The sequence below is a fragment of the Cibotium barometz genome, chromosome 13, assembly GCF_041138505.1.
Source record: "Cibotium barometz isolate CiBa-2024 chromosome 13, ASM4113850v1, whole genome shotgun sequence".
NCBI lineage: Eukaryota > Viridiplantae > Streptophyta > Polypodiopsida > Cyatheales > Cibotiaceae > Cibotium > Cibotium barometz.
Genome location: NC_141058.1, coordinates 17,484,145 through 17,509,720, shown reverse-complemented (window position 1 = coordinate 17,509,720; position 25,576 = coordinate 17,484,145). Strand labels below are relative to the sequence as shown.

General features: G+C 43.0%; 1 protein-coding gene across 1 annotated transcript; it reads left to right on the top strand.

The window, feature by feature from the left end:
* The first annotated feature begins 14,033 nt into the window (after positions 1–14,033).
* On the top strand, positions 14,034–15,811 carry LOC147632435 (histone H3.3-like). The gene is made up of 5 exons (XM_086806861.1): positions 14,034–14,156; positions 14,310–14,380; positions 14,535–14,625; positions 15,526–15,696; positions 15,779–15,811. The coding sequence occupies exons 1-4, from the start codon at positions 14,085–14,087 to the stop codon at positions 15,694–15,696; spliced, it is 405 nt and encodes a 134-aa protein (XP_086662987.1). The 5' UTR covers positions 14,034–14,084; the 3' UTR covers positions 15,779–15,811.
* The last annotated feature ends 9,765 nt before the right edge of the window (positions 15,812–25,576 follow it).

Here is a 25,576-nt window from a genome sequence, read left to right as displayed (position 1 = left end):
CAAGTCTAAGTCTAGCAAGCGTAGAAACAGACAATAGATTCTTCTTTATCCCTGGCACATACAAAGCATCTGAAAGTGTGAAAGTGCTGCCATTTGTAGCCGTAAGCATAATTTTACCAATGCCCTTCACTGGGTAAGAAGCATTATTGGCACATGTGACAGTATTCCCATTAGGGACAGCCTCAAGAGAAGTGAACATATCACGATGCGAGGTAATGTGCTTTGTAGCACCACTGTCAAAATACCAAACATGAGAGTCAACAGAAACTGCCAAACATGCATCATGTACAGATGGGTTATACTGGCAATACACGCTAAACGCCCATTCTGTATCCTGCACAACATTTGCAGAATCTGCATTTGTAGAAGCATACGCTATTGTGGCTGCATTTGACTCTTTCTTCTTTGCCTCTTTAGCCTTTAGCTTAGGGCAATTCTTAATGACATGATCATTTGCCTTACAATAGTTGCACCTGGTCTTTTTCTTGCCTTTATCAAGAGCCTTCTCAGACTTATTGTTGCTACCTGTGGAAGGAGAAGAAGTTGCAGACCTACTAATAGGAGAAGAAATAGTGGAAGGGACTGCCTTACCACTTCTTCTCTGCTGTGCTGGGCAGCAATAAATGCTTGATCAACTGCATGTTGCCTGGCCCTGTTTTGCCTACACTGCGCTTCTTACAAGAGCTTGTTGACTAAAGTATCATACTTGACAGCATCAAGTCTGTCCTCATTAAGAAGTCTCCACGTGGAAGCAAAAGTCTGATATGTCTCAGGTAAAGCATCAAGAACAGTCTGCACACAAGAGAATGATCAGGAATAATCTCACCTACAGAAATCAACTGTTCCTTGAGATCTTTAATCTCAGCAAGAAAAACATTCATGTCATCATCTTCTTGCATAATCTTCAATTCTAGCTCTTTACGCAGGTAAGCGATTTTTGCCTCGTTACGACCTGCATACAAACCAGCTAGAATATCCCAAGCTTGTTTTGCTATTTTAGCTGAACGAATATGTGGGGTGATGTTACATTTGATAGAAAGTGCAATCAAGGCATGAGCCTGCGCATCTTTACCATCCCAACGAGCTTGTTCAGCAGTGGGTAAAATAGCAGCAACAGTAGAGCTGCTAGAACCTGCAACATCCTCAACAGATCCTACATCCACAGAACCTGGACGTACATCCATATCCTACACAATGTTCCACACTCCTTTTGCAACCAAAACATGCTGCATCATGTATGCCCAAAGTGGGTAGTTGCTGTCTCCATCCAGTTTATCTTCAGCAGATAACATGCGAAATACATCATTGCTGTTATCAGCCATGGCCCCCACTGACTGAAACTGATGCAAAAGCTACCTGTAATGAAGCAAAGACTGAACAGAAAACAACTTGTGCTATGCAGCACGGTCCACAATGGAATACGTATGCCTGTTTTGCAGAAAACTGCACTGTCAAAATTTCTGCAGAAAATGACGAAAACACCTGTGCAGAACTTCAAATGCAAAAACGGAGCCCGAAACGACCTCAGATGCAAATTCTAAGAACGCGAAGCCCTACGAGACGATTTGCAGAGTATAGAGACCTGCAAGCGCTCGTGAAAGCTCACCTCAATCGGAGAACGTGAGTCGGAGGGTGCCGGCGGCGTAGCCTTGGGAGCCGATGCCTGCTCTGATACCAATTGTTGGAATTAGGGTTGCAGGAAAGCACACAAAGCTTGGAGAAGAAGAAGCAAGAATGCACACAACACAAAGTGTTAGATTGTGTCAATGTACAAAAGATAAGTTAGCCCTAGAATGATGGGCGTATATACAAGCCGGGGGAAAAAACCTCCTAGATAGGGAAAAAGTGCCTCGGCGGTCCTAAGTGTGTTCACACACATCACTGCCTATGTATATGGCAACACAAACTTTGCAAGCATGTGCGGGTGGGCCCCCCCATATGCTTGCAAAGTTTGGTCCCCATCAGAGCATGTTTGGGTACGATGGTATGGGGAAGGCCCGAATTTTCCATGGCGGGGTGGGCCCCCCCCACATGCTTGCAAAGTTTTGTTCCCATCGGAGCATGTTTGGGTACGATGGTATGGGGAAGGCCTGGACATTCCATGGCCTCTTAAGCACCAAGAGACTTGAAAAATCCACACACACACTGGGCGCTAATTACCAATCCAAACATGCCTCGATTGTAACCAAACTTTGCAAACATGTGGGGGTGGGCCCCTCCCACATGCTTGCAAAGTTTGGTTCCCATCGGAGCATGTTTGGGTACGATGGTATGGGGAAGGCCCGGATTTTCCATGGCCTCTTAAGTACCAAGAGACTTGAAAAATCCACATTGGGCGCTAATTACCAATCCAAACATGCTCCAATTGTGACCAAACTTTGCAAGCATGTGGGGGCGGGTCCCCCCCACATGCTTGCAAAGTTTGGTCCCCATCGGAGCATGTTTGGATACGATGGTATGGGGAAGGCCCGGATTTTCCATGGCCTTTTAGGCACCAAGAGACTTGAAAAATCCACACTGGCCGCTAATTACCAATCCAAACATGCTCCGATTGTAACCAAACTCTGCAAACATATGGGGGTGAGCCCCTCCCACATGCTTGCAAAGTTTGGTTCCCATCGGAGCATGTTTGGGTGTACGATGGTACGGGGAAGGCTCGGATTTTCCATGGCCTCTTAAGCACCAAGAGACTTGAAAAATCCACACTGGTCCCGCTAATTACCAACCCAAACATGCTCCGATTGTGACCAAACTTTGAAAGCATGTGGGGGTTCCCCCCCACGTGCTTGCAAAGTTTGGTCCCCATCGGAGCATGTTTGGGTACGATGGTATGGGGAAGGCCCGGATTTTCCATGGCCTCTTAAGCACCAAGAGACTTGAAAAATCCACACTGGCCGCTAATTACCAATCCCAACATACTCCAATTATGACCAAACTCTGCACACATGTGGGGGTGGGTCCCTCCCACGTGGTTGCAAAGTTTGGTTCCCATCGGAGCATGTTTGGGTACGATGGTATGGGGAAGGCCCGGATTTTCCATGGCCTCTTAAGCACCAAGAGACTTGAAAAATCCACACTGGACACTAATTACCAATCCAAACATGCTTTGATTGTGACCAAACTTTTCAAATAGGTGGGGGTGGGCCCCTCCCACATGCTTGTAAAGTTTGGTTTCCATCGGAGCATGTTTGGGTATGATGGTATGGGGAAGGCCCGGATTTTCCATGGTCTCTTAAGCACCAAGAGACTTGAAAAATCCACACTGGGTGCTAATTACCAATCCAAACATGCTCCGATTGTGACCTAACTTTGCAAGTATGTGGGCGTGGGCCCCCCCACATGCTTGCAAAGTTTGGTCCCCATCGGAGCATGTTTGGATACGATGGTATGGGGAAGGCCCGGATTTTCCATGGCCTCTTAAGCACCAAGAGACTTGAAAAATCCACATTGGCCGCTAATTACCAATCCAAACATGCTCGGATTGTGACCAAACTCTGTAAACATGTGACGGTGGGCCCCTCCCACATGCTTGCAAAGTTTGGTTCCCATCGAAGCATGTTTGGGTACGATGGTATGGGGAAGGCCAGGATTTTCCATGGCCTCTTAGCACCAAGAGACTTGAAAAATCCACACTAGCCGCTAAGTTTGGTTCCCATCAGAGCATGATTGGGTACCATGGTATGGGGAAGGCCCGGATTTTCCATGGCCTCTTAAGCACCAAGAGACTTGAAAAATCCACACTGGGTCCTAATTACCAATCCAAACACGCTCCCCCCCCACATGCTTGCAAAGTTTTGTCCCGTTCTGAGCATGTTTGGATACGATGGTGTGGGGACGGCGCGGATTTTCCATGGCCTCTTAAGCACCAAGAGACTTGAAAAATCCACATTGGCCGCTAATTACCAATCCAAACATGCTATGATTGTGACCAAACTTTGCAAACATGTGGGGGTGGGCCCCTCCCACATGCTTGCAAAGTTTGGTTCCCATCGGAGCATGTTTGGGTACGATGGTATAAGGAAGGCCCGAATTTTTCATGGCCTCTTAAGCACCAAGAGACTTGAAAAATCCACACTGGCCGCTAATTACCAATCCAAACATGCTTTGATTGTGACCAAACTTTGCAAGCATGTGGGGGTGGGTCTCCCCCTCGTGCTTGCAAAGTTTGGTTCCCATCGGAGCATGTTTGGGTACGATGGTATGGGGAAGGCCCAGATTCTCCATGGCCTCTTAAGCACCAAGAGACTTGAAAAATCCACACTCACCGCTAATTACCAATCGAAACATACTCCGATTGTGACCAAACTTTGCAAGCATGTGGGGGTGGGTCCTCCCCACATGCTTGCAAAGTTTGGTCCCCATCGGAGCATATTTGGGTACGATGGTATGGGAAAGGCCCGGATTTTCCATGGCCTCTTAAGCACCAAGAGACTTGAAAAATCCACACTGGGCGCTAATTACCAATCCAAACATGCTTCTATTGTGACCAAACTTTGCAAACATGTGAAGGTGGGCCCCTCCCACATGCTTGCAAAGTTTGGTTCCCATCAGAGCATGTTTGGGTACGATGGTATAGGGAAGGCCCGAATTTTTCATGGCCTCTTAAGCACCAAGAGACTTGAAAAATCCACACTGGCCGATAATTACCAATCTAAACATGCTCTGATTGTGACAAAACTTTGCAAGCACGTGGGGGTGGGTCCCCCCCACATGCTTGCAAAGTCTGGTCCCCATCGGAGCATGTTTGGGTACGATGGTATGGGGAAGGCCTGGATTTTCCATGGCCTCTTAAGCACCAAGAGACTTGAAAAATCCACACTGGCCGCTAATTACAATCCAAACATGCTCCGATTGTGACCAAACTCTGCAAACATGTGGGGGTGGGTCCCCCCCACATGCTTGCAAAGTTTGGTACCCATCGGAGCATATTTGGGTACGATGGTATGGGGAAGGCCCAGATTTTCCATGGCCTCTTAAGCACCAAGAGACTTAAAAAATCCACACTGGGCACTAATTACCAATCCAAACATGCTCCGATTGTGACCAAACTTTGCAAACATATGGGAGTGGGACCCTCCCACATGCTTGCCAAGTTTAATCCTTATCGGAACATGTTTGGGTATGATGGTATGGGGAAGGCCCGGATTTTCCATGGCACCAAGAGACTTGAAAAATCAACACTGGCCGCTAATTACCAATCTAAAAATACTCCGATTGTGACCAAACTTTGCAAGCATCTCGGGGTGGGTCCCCCCCACATGTTTGCAAAGTTTGGTCCCCATCAGAGCATGTTTGGGTACAATGGTATGGAAAAGGCCCAGATTTTCCATGGCCTCTTAAGCACCAAGAGACTTGAAAAATCCACACTGGCCGCTAACTACCAATCCAAACATGCTCCGATTATGACCAAACTTTGCAAGCATGTGGGGGTGGGTCCCCCCACGTGCTTGCAAAGTTTGGTCCCCATCAAAGCATGTTTGGGTACGATGGTATGGGGAAGGCCCGGATTTTCCATGGCGGGGTGGGCCCCCCCACATGCTTGCGAAGTTTGGTCCCCATCGGAGCATGTTTGGGTACGATGGTATGGGGAAGGCCCGGACTTTCCATGGCCTCTTAAGCACCAAGAGACTTGAAAAATCCACACTGGGCGCTAATTACCAATCCAAACATGCCTCGATTGTAACCAAACTTTGCAAACATGTGGGGGTGGGCCCCTCCCACATGCTTGCAAAGTTTGGTTCCCATCGGAGCATGTTTGGGTACAATGGTATGGGGAAGGCCCGGATTTTCCATGGCCTCTTAAGCACCAAGAGACTTGAAAAATCCACACTGGGCGCTAATTACCAATCCAAACATGCTCCAATTGTGACCAAACTTTGCAAGCATGTGGGGGCGGGTCCCCCCCACATGCTTGCAAAGTTTGGTCCCCATCGGAGTATGTTTGGATACGATGGTATGGGGAAGGCCCGAATTTTCCATGGCCTTTTAAACACCAAGAGACTTGAAAAATCCACACTGGCCCCGCTAATTACCAATCCAAACATGCCTCTAGTGGATGACAGGCTGTGTGACAGCCACTTTACTAGAGTTATGGCATAGTTATAGCGCCAGCTCATATAGTCGGCGGGTTCACAATGTAGACCGACCACTTTGTATGTTGTAGGAGAGTACTTTCCTTTTATATATATACTCTTATCTTAGTTATATGGTTGTAGAGAAGAGAAGAAGATAGAAGAAAATTTAGCCATCCATCTCGCTCTTGTGTCTTGTACTCTTGTGTGTGTGTGTGTGTGTGTGTTTGCTTGTAAGGAACTCAAGCTCTCTCTCTTCCCCACATTCTCTTTGCTTAGGTCATGTGGTACTTCATGTTTAATTTCATGCTTGAAAATTTGCACCCAACAAGACATGTTCTAAGATTTGAAATATCTTAGCACATGGATTCACTTCAGAGAATTGGACCATATTCTTGATGTGCTAGACACTAGGTGCTTTTCCAAGGTTATAGTGAACCATGCTTTGTTTTAGCTTTGTCTCATTTGAATGTCATATTTCAGGCTAGAGGCCTATAGTAACAAAAGGGTATGTGGGATGATGTATAACACGTTTTATTTGCTACACTGAAAGTATCAATTGACACAAATTTCAAGGTTGAAAGAAAGGGAATGGATGCACTCAAGTGGAGTACCATGGTTGCACTCATAATGGAGTACCATATGCACTCATAAAGGGAGTACCGCTATGGCCATGAGTAGGGGGTCCAATGTTTAATGATTATTAGCACCCGAGAATAATACCTACAATCTTAGTCCATTTTATTTTTATACCTTGGGCCCATTTCATACTATCATTAATTTTCATCCATGCCCAACTTTCGGTCACAAGCCCATCCCCTAACATAACATGTACATGTCCATAGGCCCACCATGTTATAAACCATTTTTACCCACAAGGTTTCATCTCCACAAAATCATAACAATGAATACGTGGGATGGAATATACCGATGCCACAATGTGCATGCTATATAGACTGGAGAGCAAGCTATCTTGCATGTTCTTGTTGAGAGCATGCCATATAGACTGGAGAGCAAGCTATCTTGCATGTTCTTGAGAGCATAACACCACCCACATAACACACATAATGCTCTCAAAAGAATCCACCAATGGCTTCCTAATTGAACATATAACTCCCATGAGATTCCTCACACATAAGCTCGAATTAACCCTTCATGGGGTTTCAAAAATTATGGTCCTTGAAAATTTCACGAAGCACATAAGCCACCTTATCCTCATCTTTCATATATTATGAGGTAAACCCTTCCATTTGACCAAATATTCCAATATGGGCTGATTAGCACCCTTTGCCTTTTGCGTGCAATGCATACTCAATCAGGCCTTCCTCATCCATAGTAGTAAGCTCAATCCTTACTTGCACATCCAGACCTACATAAGACTTCAAGTGAGACACATGAAATACATCATGTATCTTACTAGTAGATGGAAGTAGCAATTGATATGCTACTTCATCAATCCTTCTCAACACCTTGTATGGCCCATAATATTGATGAGAAAGCTTTGTATTTGTTGTTCTTTGAGAGATCCATATAAGCTCAAGAACACCAAATCTCCTCCTTTTTGAACTCCAAAGGTCTTCTATGAGCATCGGCATAGTGCTTCATCTTCTCTTGAGACACCATAATGTGATCCTTGCATTGTTGAAGCAATGCTTGCATTCTTTAAATTTCTTGCCTTGTATTTGGATTAACCCCCATCTTGCTTGAAAACCACCATTGGCAAATTCACCTTGTAACCATACATGGCTTCAAAGGGAGACATCCTAATGATAGAATGATGGGTGCTATTATAAGCGAACTTCCCCAAATACAACCAATTGTCCCAAGCATGTGTATCAATGCAGTAGTGCCTCAAATAGGTCTCTAGCCACTTTTTCATCCTCTTGGTTGGCCATTGGTTTGTGGGTGATAAGCCATACTAGGCATCAACTTTGTCCCCATACTCTCAAATAGTGTGTGCCCAAAACCACTCATAAACATAACATCACAGTCACTCACTTTTTGTTGAGGCACCCTATGCAAATGAAACACATTCTCTATGAATTGATATGCCACTTGAGAATCCGCGAATATGTGACCTTGGAAAGTATGGCAACTTTTGCCAACTGATAAACCACAAGAGATCAACCACCATATAAATGATATTCTATCCTCTCTTGGTGTGATTGGAAGCAAGGTAATGAAATCCATGGCTATATGTGTCTATTTCCCTGAAATAGGTAAGGACTAAAGCAAATCACCTTTCATACGATCTTTGTTCATTTGACAAGGCAAATACTTTGACATATATGCATGAACATCCTTTCATAATTCTTTCCAATATAAACTCATTCTCATGGCATCATACATTTTGAAAAAACCCAAATGGCACATCCTGGGTAAAGAATGCATCTCATCCAAAACATTTTTCTTGTGGGTGTCCATTTCCCTTCCAAAATAGGTAAGGGCTAAAGCAATCCACCTTCCATATGGGTAGGATCTTTGATCATTTGACATGGAAAACACTTTGACACATGTATGAACATCCTTCCAAAATTCTTTCCAATAGAATCTCCTTGTCACGGCATCCTACCTTTAGAATAAACCCAAATGATACACCATGGGCGAAGAATGTATCTCATCCATACCTTTTGCTTGTAGCCTGAGATGGGAATAAGTTATACTTTATCCTTATAGTCTAAGAGGCCATTCTTCACAAAAAAATCCGGTAACTCTTCACAAACACCTTGTTGCAATTTTTGAATCATCTGGGCTTATTCTTCATTCACAAGTCTCTTGAATATCATGAATCCAATCTTTGTGAGCTTCTGGTATGGCTTCCAATGTACAAGCCCACATCCTAGACAATGAATTAATAACCACACTATCTTTTCCCTTGGTGTCAGTGAACTCAAAATCATAGTTTTGAAGAGTAGCCACTAATCTCCTTTGCTTACGTGAGAGTGTGGGTTGAGATAGGAAATGTCATAACACTCTATGGTCACTTCTCACATAGAACTTGATCCCATAGAGGGTAATGATGCCACTTTTTCAATGCATGCAAAATAGAAACCATTTCTTGCTATACACATGTATTTCCATCTCTTTGTTACTTAATTTGCAACTCTCAAAAGCAATTACCCCATGCCCTTGATACAAAAGAGCCCCTATGGTGAAAGGCTTTGAGAACTCTGAGCATACAAGAATAGGAGCCGTAATAAGAATCTTCTTAAGCTCTTTAAAAGTTTTCTTACCTGTAGCATCTCAAATAAATGCTTACTTCTTCAATCTATCCATCAAGGGTGCGACAATTTGAGCATACCTTTCTATAAACCTTCAACAGAAAGACGAAAGACCAAGGAATTTCCTCAATTGTGTGGTATTAGTTGGTGTAGGCTAATTTTTCACACATTCCATCTTTTTTGGATCAACCCTCTTTGGTGGAAGACATTTCGGCATGTTGAACACGTCCTTAGACTCCTCTAAGAGTTGTGCTATATTCTTATCCCAACACATGCTTGTTTCCCTCATTTTCTTCTGCATGACAAAGCTGTAATACGTCCATACTCTTCAACTTTCATTTGAGTTATGTGGCATTAATCTTTTTTTATCTTTGACCCACGAGATCCACTCAGTGTTTTGTCTTTTACTATGCAGAAAACTCATAAACCCTTGCTGAATAATCACGGTAAATGAACCAAGAGTGGAAAACCAATCACACCCTAAAAATGATGTTAACTGGACCCACTTCCATGAACACCATCGATTTAGCTTTGCATGAGTATTCTTTCCCAAACACCAAGTCCACATTCTTGCACACCATTGTGCATTGCATTTGTGCACCATTGGTCACTTGTACCATATGAAAAAAATCCAATGATAAAGGCTGAATTTTAAAATTATTTTGTATTGACAAAAGAGTGAGTACTCTTGTTATCAACAAGCATGTGTGCCACATGTCCATTAATATAGGTCTTTAACCTCAATGTATATGTATTCTTGCGACCCACATATGCATCATATGACAAAACACAGTGTTGTATCCTTGCAAAATTCCTCCCGATTACCCACATGAGTAGGAAATCTATCATCAACATTTTGACACTTCCCACTAGGATCAAATGGAAACTCTCCATCATCCACTTCGCATCCTTTATCATCTTCAATTGGTTCTATGAATCTCACAAATTTTTCTTCCTCAAGAGCATCACCATCATGGATCACATTGAGAGTTGCATTCTTTGCCTTGCATATTCCACGGTCCTTTCTCCACTTTACTCCACATTTGAAGTATAACCCTTTTGCTCTCAACTCATTAGGCGATCCTCTTTGAAAAATTTGCTCTTTTTCACACGATAGGTAGCTTTTTCATTCCCATTTGAAGCTTTTGAAGAAGGATAACCAGCCCTAAAGCTTGGCTTTCAACCTCTGTCATAAACAGTTAGATACCTTGGAATAGTAGGAGTTGATGAAGCATCCTTTGTGAATTTCCCAACAAGTATATTTGAAGGTACATTAGCCTTTGATCCTCCTTTGCTAGCCCATTTGTTAGCATAATTCTCTTCATAGATCTCGGCTAGCATCATGGCTTCGTTCAAAGACATAGGTTTTTAATCTTTGACATTCTCTCCAATGTAAGGTTTAAACACTGATGTACTTTGCTACCAAATTTTTGCTACCAAATAGTGCTCATCAAATGTATTGATGTACAAAAGCTTCAAGAATTTGTGTGAATATGCTTCGACACTCCCCATTGGCTCAAGTTTGTCACATTCCACAATAAAGTTATCCTTTTGTAATTGTGATGTGAATGCATTCGAGATTTCCCTTTTGCTGCTTCCCAAGTGGATATGACACAATCATTGGCTTGGTGCCACCAAGTATGTGCATAGCTCTCAAGATGAAGAGTAGCAAAGTATACTTTCAATGTTTCACTTCTAGGGTTGATTGGAAAGTGTAGATCCAATTTGTTCACCTATTCCTCATACTTCTCATTGGAATTTGACTCACCCTTGAACTTGGTGAATGAGATCTTATCCTTCAGCCCCTTGAAGTCTTTGCCTTCGCGGCTACCTCTTGCATGGATTTGCCTTGTCCAAGTACCATCCACCACCTCATTATACATGAATGAATTAGGGTTTTTACTCGGTGAAACTATGTCAAGTTGACCCACAAGAGGAGTCTGATTTGGGTGCTTGTATGACTTGATAGGAAACTTACATAAGGTACTTTTAAGCTCTGTAAACTTCAAAATAACCCGCACCATTTTGGATTGAATTAGGGTTTTTTGTCACAATTGTAAGTGGTCAAAAGTGTCTAGAAATGCCTTATTTTTCATTTAACATCCATAAGTGTATGTTTGCAACACCCTAAAGCATCATTTGCATTGCCAAACAATATAGTGAGCATCCATTTGTCATCATATATCCACGTGTCATGACATCAAGTGCACTAATCCACATGTAGAAACCCTACCAATTTGCATATGCATCTTGCCATATGATCCCATTGCCAACACATTTGTCAATCATATAGAGTGGCTAACATAGCCTGCCAACACATTTGTCAATCATATAGAGTGGCTAACATAGCCTTGGCATAACATATATGTTCCTCCATGGTCATTGGATAACCACGGTTTGAATCTGCCACCACTTTACACTTACCTAATCCTGAGTACCTCTCACCATACAAGGAATCAAAATGAATTACAAGAACGTGGAGAGAAAGCTTACCAATGGGCATGACTCATGCGCAATTTATCATAATTTTGCCTAATTTTATGCTTCCATGCCACCAATAAGCAATCAAAACCACCAAAACTCAATCCCCATTAGCATCGGGATCTCATAAAAGCATCAAAAAGCCTCCATATGCATCAAAAGGCATGTAACTTCACACCAAGGAATCCATTTGCTCTCCAATAGCATCAAACAAAGCATTTTGTAGCCATATCCATTGCAACCACCACTGCCAGATCCAATGGTAATCAATGCTCTCCAATAGCATCAAACAAAGCATTTTGTAGCCATATCCATCGCCATAATCCCCAAACACTAAAAAATGTGTGTGATGGTGAAAATGGATCCAGATTAAGAGACCTTTACGCATTTGGATGAAGATTTATGCATCTAATCAAGAAAAGACACACCAGTCACTCTAAGCATTTACAAGAGATAAATATTCATGCATTAGGTCAAGATTCTTGCAATTAAGCATGAAAAAGGTAAGAGTATGAGGAAAAGGACCAAGATTGTGAGAGAAAAAGCATTTGAAAGAGTGAAGATTCATGCATTAGGTCAAGATTCTTGCAATTAAGCATGAAAAATGTAAGAGTATGAGAAAAAGGACCCAGATTGTGAGAAAATTAGCAAGAAACCCTAAAATCTCATCATAGCAAGAAAACTTAATGCAAGTGAAGCCATATTGATGAAGAGGTTTGCAAATAGGCATGGAATAGGAAAAGATTAAGCAATATTATCAAGGCTTAACAAAGATCATGAGGAAAAGTCTCAAATAGGCATGGAATAGGACAAGATTAACCAAGATTATCAAGACTTAACCAAGATTATGAGAAAAAGTCTCAAATTATTACAAGAATCACTCCATCTCATGCAAGAAATCAAGAAAGAGATTGTAGAGATGCTAACCCTAGGTGATTGGGGCCTCAAGAAAGCACCAAAAGGAGGTGCCACACGTTTGAAATCCCCATGCTTGCAAAAAAATCTCCATACCTATTATTTGATCCTACAATAGCCATCAATAACAAGCAAATGTCACTCCCAAGCCTTGCCAAGCTTCAATGGTGGCTAATTTTGGCCTTACGCTCCCCATTTTTGCTATGTGTTGAAGAGACAAGCTTCTTGCACGTCCAGATGACAAAACTTTGTCCACCACTCATAAACTTTGGCCCAAACCATGACCATGTGTCCAAAACTGCTTATAAAAAAGACACCCCTTCACATGTGCCCATTTTGTGTCCAAATGTAATGGCCACCATGTCCACATGCCTAAGCCTGATTACAACCAATTATACCAATTCCAGTGGTTGGGCGGTGGCTAACCTATGGGCCATATGGGGTTAGACTGGAATCAGTAGAGTTTTAATAATGAAATTGAATAATAGGAATATGCTTAGAACTCGAGTAGTTAAATAAAAACCTGAAGACTTCTCAAATGAATAGATGAACGGTGGCTTTGCTTGATTCAGTTAGGAAAAAAGCGTTGATTTCTTCAAGTTAAATCTGTAATAGTTTTCCTTCTATCTGGTTTAATCAGGTGAAGGTTAGTTTAGTCTCTTGACCCCGTTAGAAAATTTGTTAAGGAAATCAAAAAGGTGGAATCGTCCCTGTTTTTCAGGCAAGGGAAATTTTTTTGGTTTCGGTTTCGGAATGACCACCATATTAGTGTCATGTCCGAACATTCGAGGGCGATGCCTCGAATGTCCGGACATTCGAGGGCGAGGCCTCGAGTGGGAAACCCTGCCCCGCGCAAGAAGAAGCTACTTCCGTTGCTAGCAACAACTGGGAATCCGGTACGCGGAGGGGACAGTGGAATCTCACAGCTGGTATTAGAGCGCTACTGTTGTAAAATTATGAAACAACAATAGAAATCACCTAAAATTTTAAAGTTTTTCCCACCCATTGACATTGGGTGCGCCTATTATTAGAGAAGATGAAATGTGTATGTGTGCCTATTATTAGAGAAGATGAAATGTGTAGGTGCTCCCATATATATATATATATATATATATTGGCTTCATGAGGAAATGTGTGCAAAAGATTGTGGATTAAAAAGATAAAATATTGAGCAGACTTCTTTAAGAAAAGATGGATTATGTAATTAATTGAAAAGAGAGCAGACCTCTTTGGATTATTGAATTAATTAAAAATATGAATTATTGAGTAGAGAAAAGGAATAGGCAGACGGCGAAACGTTTTCGACGTTTGGCCAAACCCAGCGATAAAGGAGGAGGAGGAGGAGGGGGCAGCAGGCGTTCATACGCAGCGTTATTGTTGCAGGCGTTCATAAGCTATGGCACGCACCAAGCAGACTGCTCGCAGGTCCACTGGAGGCAAGGGCCCGCGCAAGGAGCTGGCCACCAAGGTCATCAAAAATATATTATATATACACGCGCAATTAGATCTGCACCGTCCGATGCCATGCAGGCTGCTGCAGTGGTGATCAGCGTGTTTTTTTTTCTTTGTTTTTTTTTTTTGGTCTGATTTTGCTGTGTTGGTTTTTGTTGCCATCATGCAGGCTGCCCGCAAAGTAGCGTTCGGCGGCATCAAGAGGCCTCACCGCTATAGACCCGGAACTGTGGCGCTCCGGTATTCGCTTGCTCCTCATCATCATCATCATCATCATCTCCTCCTCCTCCTCCTCCTCCTCCTCCTCCTCCTCTAACTAGCACTCACACCTTTCTTCTTCTGTTTTTCTCTCTCAATATTTCTTACCGCCTGCTTCCTCCATCCCTGCCTGCAGTGAGATCCGAAAATTTCAGAAGTCCAGTGAGCTCCTCATCCGGAAGCTTCCTTTCCAAAGGCTTGTGAGAGAAATCGCCCAAGATTACAAGGCATGGATGTCCCCCCCTCCCCCCCCTACATTATCATGCCACCAGCACCACCACCACCATCATCATCATCATATTTTATATGGTCACTTACATTCTAATCTTATATTAATACATATATGTTAAAACTGTAAATTTGCCCCTCTCTACATTATCATGCCACCACCACCACCACCACCACCATCATCATCATATTTTATATGGTCACTTACATTCTAATCTTATATTAAATACATATATGATAAAACTGTAAATTTACCCCTCACTACATTATCATGCCACCATCATCATCATATTTTATATGGTCGCTTACATTCTAATCTTATAATTGATACATATATGATAAAAGTGTAAACTTTTTTTTGTCCATAGATACAATCCAAAATAAACATAGTTCTTTAAGAGTGCTTTTATCAATAAGTCTTTTTATTAAAACCCATGGCACACCATGAGCTTACATGTAATCATGTCCACGTGATCACATATAAACATGCATCATCATAATCCTCATCATGATGCACATTTATAAAAGCAAGGCTTTTTATTAAAACCCATGATGCTTCATCAGCTTCCTAACTAGTTACACATAATCATGTCCAAACATGATCATATATAATCATCATCGTGATCAACACTTTTACATCATCTGGCACATCATTATTGCCATCACATTCCATCCCATGATCACCATCATTGCATCATTTCACAAGGTTTCTTGCATCATCAACATATCCTCAACGTCATCACACTGGCACATCACGTCATAATCATCATTATTAGAAATAGCACATCACTTCATTATTATCATCAAGATATATTGCTAAAATCATTTTTTCATTTTTAATTAATTATGTTCTAAAGGTCTTTGTGATATGTGTTTTTTTTATTGGCTCTACTCTACAGACTGACTTGCGCTTCCAGTCACACGCGGTGCTTGCCATGCAAGAAGCAGCCGAAGCTTATCTTGTCGGAATATTTGAGGATACCAACCTATGTGCCATTCATGCAAAGCGTGTCACCATCATGCCCAAAGATATTCAACTTGCACGACGTATTAGAGGAGAGAGAGCTTAAGTTAGTATTCAACTACCTCATATGATGAAAAATTAATTGGTATTTTTGAGTTAGTTATAATTTTATTTTTTATTTTGTGTAGCCTTTATTCAAGTGCACATCACTTGTATTTGTGAATCTTATGTCTCTACAAAGTATCACTAGCCAAAAATAAATAAAAAAGAATGACATTCTTGTGCCTTACGAAGAGCAAGGAATTTTCATCATTCTTTATACCATTTTAATATCTTTCAAACTTTCTTCAATATTTTGCCATAACAGTACTCTACTGACTCTTTGCAAGTTAGAAATGTAATATGCATGTTCTACATGTCATAAGGGCTAGTTCATTTTATACAAGCATGCAATTCACATAACCAGAAACAAAAGATACATAACATTTAAGAACATGTGGTAGATTAATCATGCCTCTAATAATAAAATAAATTATCAAAAAGGACCACGTTACTTATTTCTCTACTAACACACATTATTAAAAAGTATCGTGTTACCTATTTCTCTACTATATTAATGTAAGGTTGTCATTATTATGATACAAAACTTTATTGACATAATAAAAAGAAGACCAATCAAGAATATATACATCCATCTATACAGATGTGCCAAGGATAAGTGTCCACTTGTATAAAAGTCAAAATCTCTACTTTCTACTAATGAACCTCACATGCATGAGGTTACTTTGTTAACTATGTCTCTTGATTTCCCTCTTGTGGTTTCTTGATGCTACATGCTCTAATGTGATATACTCTCAGTGATTTGTTGATTCATGTGCATTCATTGACTTAGCTTATAGTCGAATTCTATCATGCTAGATGTAAGTGAGATTAGCACTAGATTGAGCTCTATGTTATGGTTTGTGAGAGAGACATTACGTTGATGGCACGGAAGCGGTAAAGCTGTTTACGCCTTTATAGGGTGCCACACTTCCACACACGCATATAAACACACCAGAAAACCAGACCAAAGAGCATAAACAAGATTTGTATTTCAGATCTGGCTGTCACAACTTGTACCCAAACAAACAAAGAACAAAAAAGAACTCTCTGGCATCACCAAACACCAGCCACAGCTAATCAAGAGAATTTACAACTCTGGCCTGAGTCTCTAGGAGATAGAAATCCACAAAAAACCACACACACACCCTCTCTCTCTGGCTCTCTGTACTGATCCTCTGCCAGGCAGTCCAAACCTGCTTCTTCTTGCAGTTTATCTGCTGTGCCTCCGGCCCCACCAGCCACCCTTTATATCACCAGCCTTTATCTTGCATCCAGTTGTCTTCTTTAAAGAAGCCTCTCCCTTTTCTGAGGTGGCCACACACCTTTGTCCTTGTTAGTGACACCTGCATGTATATCCGAGAGCTTTTTCCCCTCTCTGTGCGACGGGCCCTCCTTGCTATCAGCTTCAGCTTCTCTGGCTAGTCTACAGCAACTTTGTACTAACCACTTCCACGCATGTCCCCTCTATTGTCACCTAGCCAAACGGCCTGCATACCCAAGACCAAGGCGGTTTCCTTAAATTTGTCGCCAGCTCTGCCTGCACACACTCAAAAACTCCCAGCTCTAATAGCGGACCACCAACTCTTGTGTTACCAGTCGCCCTTGCTTCTCTTGCGACTATAGATGTACCTAGTCACACACAAGACGGCCTTTTGTCTTCCATCTAAGCTCTGTTCTCGCTACCCTTCACAAGCCTACAGGTCTGCGCTAGCTTGTCACCTGCAGCTTGAACAGCGGCCGTTTCACGTACCCAAGTTTGCGATCGTGAGCTCTCCAAAAATCCACGCTTCCCTTGGCTTTTTCTTCCAGCTGCGCTGCCCGAGCCAAAAAAAACAAAGCTTTCCCTACCTTCTAACTGCAGGCGCCTCAGGAAAATGACCCCTTTATCCACCAGGCGACTACTCTTCACCTGTATGCTCTGTGACCCTCCACTTGTCCTCCAGGCAGCAACGACCCGTCTTTACTTCCCTCTGTATTCGGCCACCCCTCTGTTGCCAGCCCGTTGTTCTCAGTCTAAGCAAAACACACCACTTCCTTTATCATCCACTCGCCCTTCTCAGAGGCAACCTCCTCGCGTCCCTTGCTGCAGCTTTTTCTCCTCTGGCAATTCTGTCTGCTCCTCCCCGCTGCTCTTCACCAGTTATCACCCCAGCTGCGCTCCCCAGCAGCACTTCACTCTACGCTTCCCTTCGCTCGTCTTGCAGCTGCACCCCCAACGCTTTTTTTTCCTACGGCCTCCTGCTACGTCAGAGAGCTCTCTCTCCTACAAAGCGCCAGCGCTTCTTTTTCCTATAGCCGCCCCACCACCTCGCTTCGCCAACCTTCTACAGCATGCGCTGGCAGCAAGGTTGGCTGCTACGTGGCCATTGCTTTAGTTGGCCATATTTTATTATATTGTATTTTCATTTTGCTTAAAATCCAATGGATGGGCACCCATATTGCTTTCACACCAATCTCAAGCTATATTGGCCACTTCATCTTATTTGCCCATGCTTCCACAATCTCTTCAAGATGCACCATACGAGTGCCTATTCATTTAAAGGGACGCATACACACTTCAAGACGACCGAATAGTTGAAATCAACCCCAGCGAACCTCTCACCGGACAGGCCTGTACATGCTCACATCAATACATTTACTCTGTACACCTGGCAATGCTCTCAAATGCAAAACTTCACACACGCCATGCACACGTATGTACACACTATTAGCCTCTATTTTTGTCCACACATATTTAGCAACCCCCTACTTCTACTGAGACATTCATGTCCAGCAGCAGCAGCTGTACAAACAGGGATGAAATATTCAGATTTTCCTCTGTATCTTTCACAACCTCCTGACATGCATCACAAGCTTCCTGATCTTCTTCTTTCACGGCTAACATCAGTCGAGGAAAATATTTCTTCAGTCGTAAACCATTCACTCTCCTTTTATGTTTCTTTCCATTCAAATCAGCAAGCTGATAACTCCCATTATCAAATTTTCTCTCAACTTTATACGGACCTTCCCACTTTGTCTGGAATGCAGTATGAAAAGTACTATCCAGCTTGCTATTATACCTGAGAACCAGATCACCTTCCTCAATTTCTTTCTGCTCCACCTTCTCATTCTCTCTCTCTTGTCTTTTCAATTGCATAGCCGCATAGTGGTCAAATGCTAGCTCTCTGTCCAACTGGACTATTTGCAAGGCCAGTAATCTTTCTCTGTAACAATCAATAGGCTCATGCCCTTCTTCAATCAAAAGCTTCAAAGCTGGAATTTCCACATCAATAGGCATGAGTGCCTCTTTTCCATAAACTAAATGAAATGGTGAGAATTGTGTACCAGATTTTACTGCAACTCTGTATGCCCATAATACACGATTCATCTCTATATCCCAATTCTTGATATGGCCTTCCGTCATTTTGGTTATCATTAGCTTAAATTCACCATTGAATCTTTCATTCAAGCCATTACATTGAGGGTGATAAGGAGTGGAGTACTTGTGGTTGATATTCAATCTTCTGCATAAATGGTCAACTACCTCTCCTCGAAATTCAGGACCATTATCTGATAATATCTCCAGAGGAATACCAAATCTACAGCATATATGCTCATACACAAAATCAGCCACCTCTTTACTATCCACTCTCTTCACTGCCTTCACTTCTGCCCATTTTGATAGGTAATCCACCACTGTCAGCACATAACACTTTCCTCTGGCTGTCCTGGGAAGTGGTCCAACTGCATCCACTCCCCATCTTTCAAAAATGTCATATACCAACATGATATTTCTCGGCTCCATTTTTAAGATTCTCTTCCCCATTCTCTGGCACTCATGGCAAGACCTGCACCAGTGCTGAATATCCTTCTGGATGGAAGGCCATACATAACCCTCCAGTAATACTTTCTGCAAGGTGATCTTAAATGCATAATGACCTCCACATGCTCCCTCATGATTTGAAGATAGAATATAATAAATTTCTTCCCTCCAAGGAATTCTCCTTAATACCTGATCAGCTCCCTGCATGTATAATTCATCTCCAATCATGACATAATGCTTACTTTTCTTGATGAAATGATACTTTTGGCCTTTTTTGAGCTCCTCAGGCAAGCGACCTGAGAGTAAGTAATCCACCACTCTGGACAGGTATTCCCTCCCTCTATATAATGGCTCTTCGATTTTTGCAATTACTGGATCCTGATTAATTGCCTCCTGAGCCAACTCATGTGCCATATGATTGTCCTCCCGTCGCACATGTTGAATACTCCATGCTGTAAATTGATGTAGTAGCCTTCTAACATCAGCCAGACATTCTTTTAATCTCGGATTCTTTGCTCGCCAACTACCCAAGACCTGCTTTACTACTAATAGAGAATCTCCCTTTATGATTAGCTTTTGAATTTTCTGTTTTAAAGCAGCCTGCAACCCTTAAAACAATGCTATGTATTCAGCCTCATTGTTACTTTCAGCTTCCAGAAGTATCCCATCCTTTAGAATCAGCATACCTTCTGAATCCTGGATTATATAACCCCCGGTGGCTTGATGTATACTCCTCTTATATGAACCGTCAAAGAATAAAACATGAGCTCCAGGAATGATAATTTGTTCCTCTTTTTCTATCTTTGAATCCACTTCCTTCACCAGTATCGGACCGTCCTTGTATGTTAGAAGATCTGCCAGAGTTGCCTTGCAAGTATCTTCAATCAAAAATGAGAAATCATACTCTTGAAGCTCCACTAACCATCGCATCATACCTTTTGAGAGTGAAGTACCATTCACCAGCTGAGGGAGTAGAGTATAGTTTGTCAGCACCACAAATGGTCTCATCAGGAGATATGACCTGAATTTCCTGCAAGCATATACCAGACTTGACAAAACCAATTCAGCCTCAGTATATTTTCTCTCTGCTTCTGTCTTCACTCTACTTGCATAATACACAGGCCTCATATATCTGGATTCATCTCCTCTCTGCATTAAGATTGCTCCAACTACATCTGGACCAAAAGATGGATTCACATAAAAGACCTGAGAGAAATCCGGAGCTTTTACACTGGAAATACTTCCTAATACTTCTTTCACTTTCTCAAACACTTCCTCGCATTCCTCATTCCATTGCAATGGTTCTTTCTTCATAGCCTGCTGAAGAGGGTAAAGCAATTGAGACATTAAAGGAACAAATCTTGCCATATATTTTACCTTCTGGACAAAAGTCTGGAGCTGCCTGGATGTTGATGGTGCAGATAATAAGACAAGAGCTTTTATCTTCTCTGGATCAGGTTCAATTCCATTCTGCGATATCATATGCCCCAACAGCTTCACCTTTGAATGTCCTAAATGACACTTCTTTGGATTCAGCTGTCCACCTGCATCATCCATTTTAGAAAATACTTGCTCCAATTTATTACCATGCTCTTTTTGAGAACTATATACACATATATCATCCAAAAAAGCTCTCACAAAATGATCTGTAAGAGGTGCAAGTACTCTATCAGTGTTTCTCTGATACCACGAGGGTGCATTTTTCAAACCAAATGGTACTACTCGGTAACAGAAGCAACCCCACGGTGTAATGATAGTGGTCTTAGCTTGGTCTTCTTCAGCAATTGAGATCTGAAAATACCTAGAAAAGCCATCGCATACACTATACCTCTCATATCCAGCTACCTTGTCCAAAATATCATCAATGAACGGTAGAGGATAGTGATTGCTTTTTGTTGCAGCATTCAGAGGCTTGTAATCAATACAGACTCTCCACCCACCTGTATGCTTTGGAGTAAAGACCACTGGATTTGCCCAATCTGAGTGATCTACTGGATAAATCAACCCTGCTTTTAACAACTTACTTAGCTCCTCTCTTAATACAGGCAATAGCTCTTATTTATCCTCCTCAGTTTCTGAAACACTGGGCCTCACACCCTCTTTCAATACTATAGGCATTGGCTCACATTTGAATCCTCGGATCTCTTCATATGAAGTAATGAACAAATGAGGGAATTTATGTATTACCTTCATATACTCTTCTTTTTCCACTGGCTATAATTTAGGATTCAGCATGCCCTGTAACAGCTTCTCTTTCTCTGCACTGGGTGATGGAGGCTGCATCAGACTGTCCATATCTTCAAGTCTGCTCTCTTCTTCCTTCTTTATCTCCTCTTCAGCTTGCATCACATGCTCATTTTCTTCCTTCATTATAAATGATACCTGGCTCTCATTATCAGAAGTAGAACTCTCTTCTTCAGTTTCACTATCTGTATACTCTTCAGCACTTGTTTCTTCAGGTTCACTCTTCATTTCCCGCTTACTACTCATGTTGAATTTCCTGGCTCTCCCTCTCCTATTATGTACTGTTATAGTTCCCCTTTTCCAATTTTGGATGGCGCCCACCTGTCTGAGCCAAGGTCTGCCCAAAATCAATGGATAAGCTCCCAAACCAGCTGGCATAATATGGCAATTTATGTTGCAAACCACACCAAAAGCAGTCATCACTGGCACTTCTGTACATATACCCAGACACTTCACTTTTGCATGATTTGCCAGACGGAGTCTAAAATCTGAACTAGCATTCAGCTTCAACCCCAATCTCTCCATACAGGATTGAGTCATCACACTGATTTGTGCACCGCCATCAACATATGCTTCTCCAACACTCACACTTCCACACCAGGCATCAACTGATGGACAAATATCAGGAAGGTCTTCCACAGACATCAGCTCATTTCGCCTTGTGTGGGCTCTTGCTCATTTACTTTTCTCGGATTTGCCAACTTCTTCCACTCTCTCTTAAGCTTCGGACACAATCCAAGCAATTGGGCAAAAGTTATATTGGCTACCCTTTCCTTTAAATCTCCCATCAATGTATACTCCTCCTGACCTTGACCAATATGCAAATCTGAAGTCTTATAATGTTTTCTTGGCTTCCTCTTCTTCTTCTCTGGTTGAGGGCTTATATCAAATTGGACATGTTTACCTTTCTTAGAAGATGGTTCAGGTTCTGCCATTGTACTTCTCGTCCTCTTTGCCACACAGGCATAATTTCTGGAATGGTCTCCACTCCTATCAGGCTGAGAGCCGGTCCTTTCCCTTTATCTTCCCATTTAACTCCACTGGTAGAGGGTTGATTTGGATCTTTTACGTCAACACTATGATCCCCCGATCTATCATTAGTCCTCTGCATCACAAGATATATTCCACCACCTGCTCTGGGCGGTTTGTCACATTGAGGGCTGATATGTCCCCGCTCCCCACAGTTCCAGCATTGAACATTACTCAAATAGTAGCCCCGTCCTCTCCCTGTTCCTCCCATATTCCCTTCACCTGTTGACATATTGTCTCTTCTATTATTTGGTGCACCTCGGCTTCTTCCCTTTCCACCTGCTTCCATCCAATTCAAACTTAGAGACTTCATGAGCTCCACTGCATCATGTATGTCCCTCTTCAAAGTGTCCTCCTGTTCTGGAACAACAGCAGCTTCCCTTTCAGGATGTATACTCTCAATCTCTGGCATTTTCACAAACTTCTTTGGCTCTTCCTGTATTCCCATCTGCCTCAGACGCTTCACCTTCCACTCCTTCTCTCGAGCTACTCTGACAGCCTCCTCAAAGCTATCCAGGTTCTTCAGCTCCACCTTCAGACGGAGGGTTGGCTCCAGACCAGCCACAAACCGGTCTCTCTTTATCATCTGCGGGGGTACTTCAGGAATCAGAGCCTCACACCATAGACTCCACAGTCTACCAAACTCTATCAGATACTGATCCACATCCTGACCGTCCTTCTGCTGAATGTTACACAACTCCTTCCACACCTCATTTGGACTCCTCACTCGGGCAAACTGTGCCAAGAATGCAGCTCTGACTACACGATACTCAGGATCCTGTTGATGAATGTTCTTGTGTGTAGTCACAAACATCTGTAGCCATGTTTTTGCATCACCCTGCAAGCAATAAGTCAAAATTTGAGAAAGGATCTCCGGGGTTGCCCTGTCTTTCATCAAGGCTGTAAATTCCATCTTCTCCAAAAACCTGACTGCACTCTCCTGTGGCAATCCCCAATACTCCGGAAAATCCTGAGCCATTTCCCAAATCCTTCTTCACACAGCCCCTGTTCTCTTTCACAAACCAGAGGAAATCTGCTCCTCTGTGGAGGCACCAAAAAGTGATGGCACGGAAGCGGTAAAGCTGTCTACGCCTTTATAGGGTGCCACACTTCCACACACGCATATAAACACACCAGAAAACCAGACCAAAGAGCATAAACAAGATTTGTATTTCAGATCTGGCTGTCACAACTTGTACCCAAACAAACAAAGAACAAAAAAGAACTCTCTGGCATCACCAAACACCAGCCACAGCTAATCAAGAGAATTTACAACTCTGGCCTGAGTCTCCAGGAGATAGAAATCCACAAAAAACCACACACACACCCTCTCTCTCTGGCTCTCTGTACTGATCCTCTGCCAGGCAGTCCAAACCTGCTTCTTCTTGTAGTTTATCTGCTGTGCCTCCGGCCCCACCAGCCACCCTTTATATCACCAGCCTTTATCTTGCATCCAGCTGTCCTGCAACTTCTTTAAAGAAGCCTCTCCCTTTTTTGAGGTGGCCACACACCTTTGTCCTTGTTACTGACACCTGCATGTATATCCGAGAGCTTTTTCCCCTCTCTGTGCGACGGGCCCTCCTTGCTATCAGCTTCAGCTTCTCTGGCTAGTCCACAGCAACTCTGTACTAACCACTTCCACGCATGTCCCCTCTATTGTCACCTAGCCAAACGGCCTGCATACCCAAGACCAAGGCGGTTTCCTTAAATTTGTCCTTAAATTTGTCGCCAGCTCTGCCTGCACTCAAAAACTCCCAGCTCTAATAGCGGACCACCAACTCTTGTGTTACCAGCCGCCCTTACTTCTCTTGCGACTGTAGATGTACCTAGTCACACACAAGACGACCTTTTGTCTTCCATCCAAGCTCTGTCCTCGCTACCCTTCACAAGCCTACAGGTCTGCCGCTAGCTTGTCACCTGCAGCTTGAACAGCGGCCGTTTCACGTACCCAAGGCAGCTCCTCTGCGATCGTGAGCTCTCCAAAAATCCACGCTTCCCTTGGCTTTTTCTTCCAGCTGCGCCCGAGCCAAAAAAAACAAAGCTTTCCCCACCTTCTGTCTACAGGCGCCTCAGGAAAAATGACCCCTTTATCCACCAGGGGACTACTCTTCACCTGTATGCTCTGTGACCCTCCACTCGTCCTCCAGGCAACGAAGACCCGTCTTTACTTCCCTCTGTATTCGGCCACCCCTTTGTTGCCAGCCCGTTGTTCTCAGTCTAAGCAAAACACACCACTTCCTTTATCATCCACTCGCCCTTCTCAGAGGCGGCCTCCTCGCGTCCCTTGCTGCAGCTTTTTCTCCTCTGGCAATTCTGTCTGCTCCTCCCCGCTGCTCTTCACCAGTTATCACCCAAGCTGTGCTCCCCAGCAGCACTTCACTCTGCGCTTCCCTTCGCTCGTCTTGCAGCTGCGCCCCCAGCGCTTTTTTTTCCTACGGCCTCCTGCTACGTCAGAGAGCTCTCTCTCCTACAAAGCGCCAGCGCTTCTTTTTCCTACAGCCGCCCCACCACCTCGCTTCGCCAACCTTCTACAGCATGCGCTAGCAGCAAGGTTGGCTGCTACGTGGCCATTGCTTTAGTTGGCCATATTTTATTATATTGTATTTTCATTTTGCTTAAAATCCAATGGATGGGCACCCATATTGCTTTCACACCAATCTCAAGCTATATTGGCCACTTCATCTTATTTACCCACGCTTCCACAATCTCTTCAAGATGCACCATACGAGTGCCTATTCATTTAAAGGGACGCATACACACTTCAAGACGACCGAACAGCTGAAATCAACCCCAGCGAACCTCTCACCGG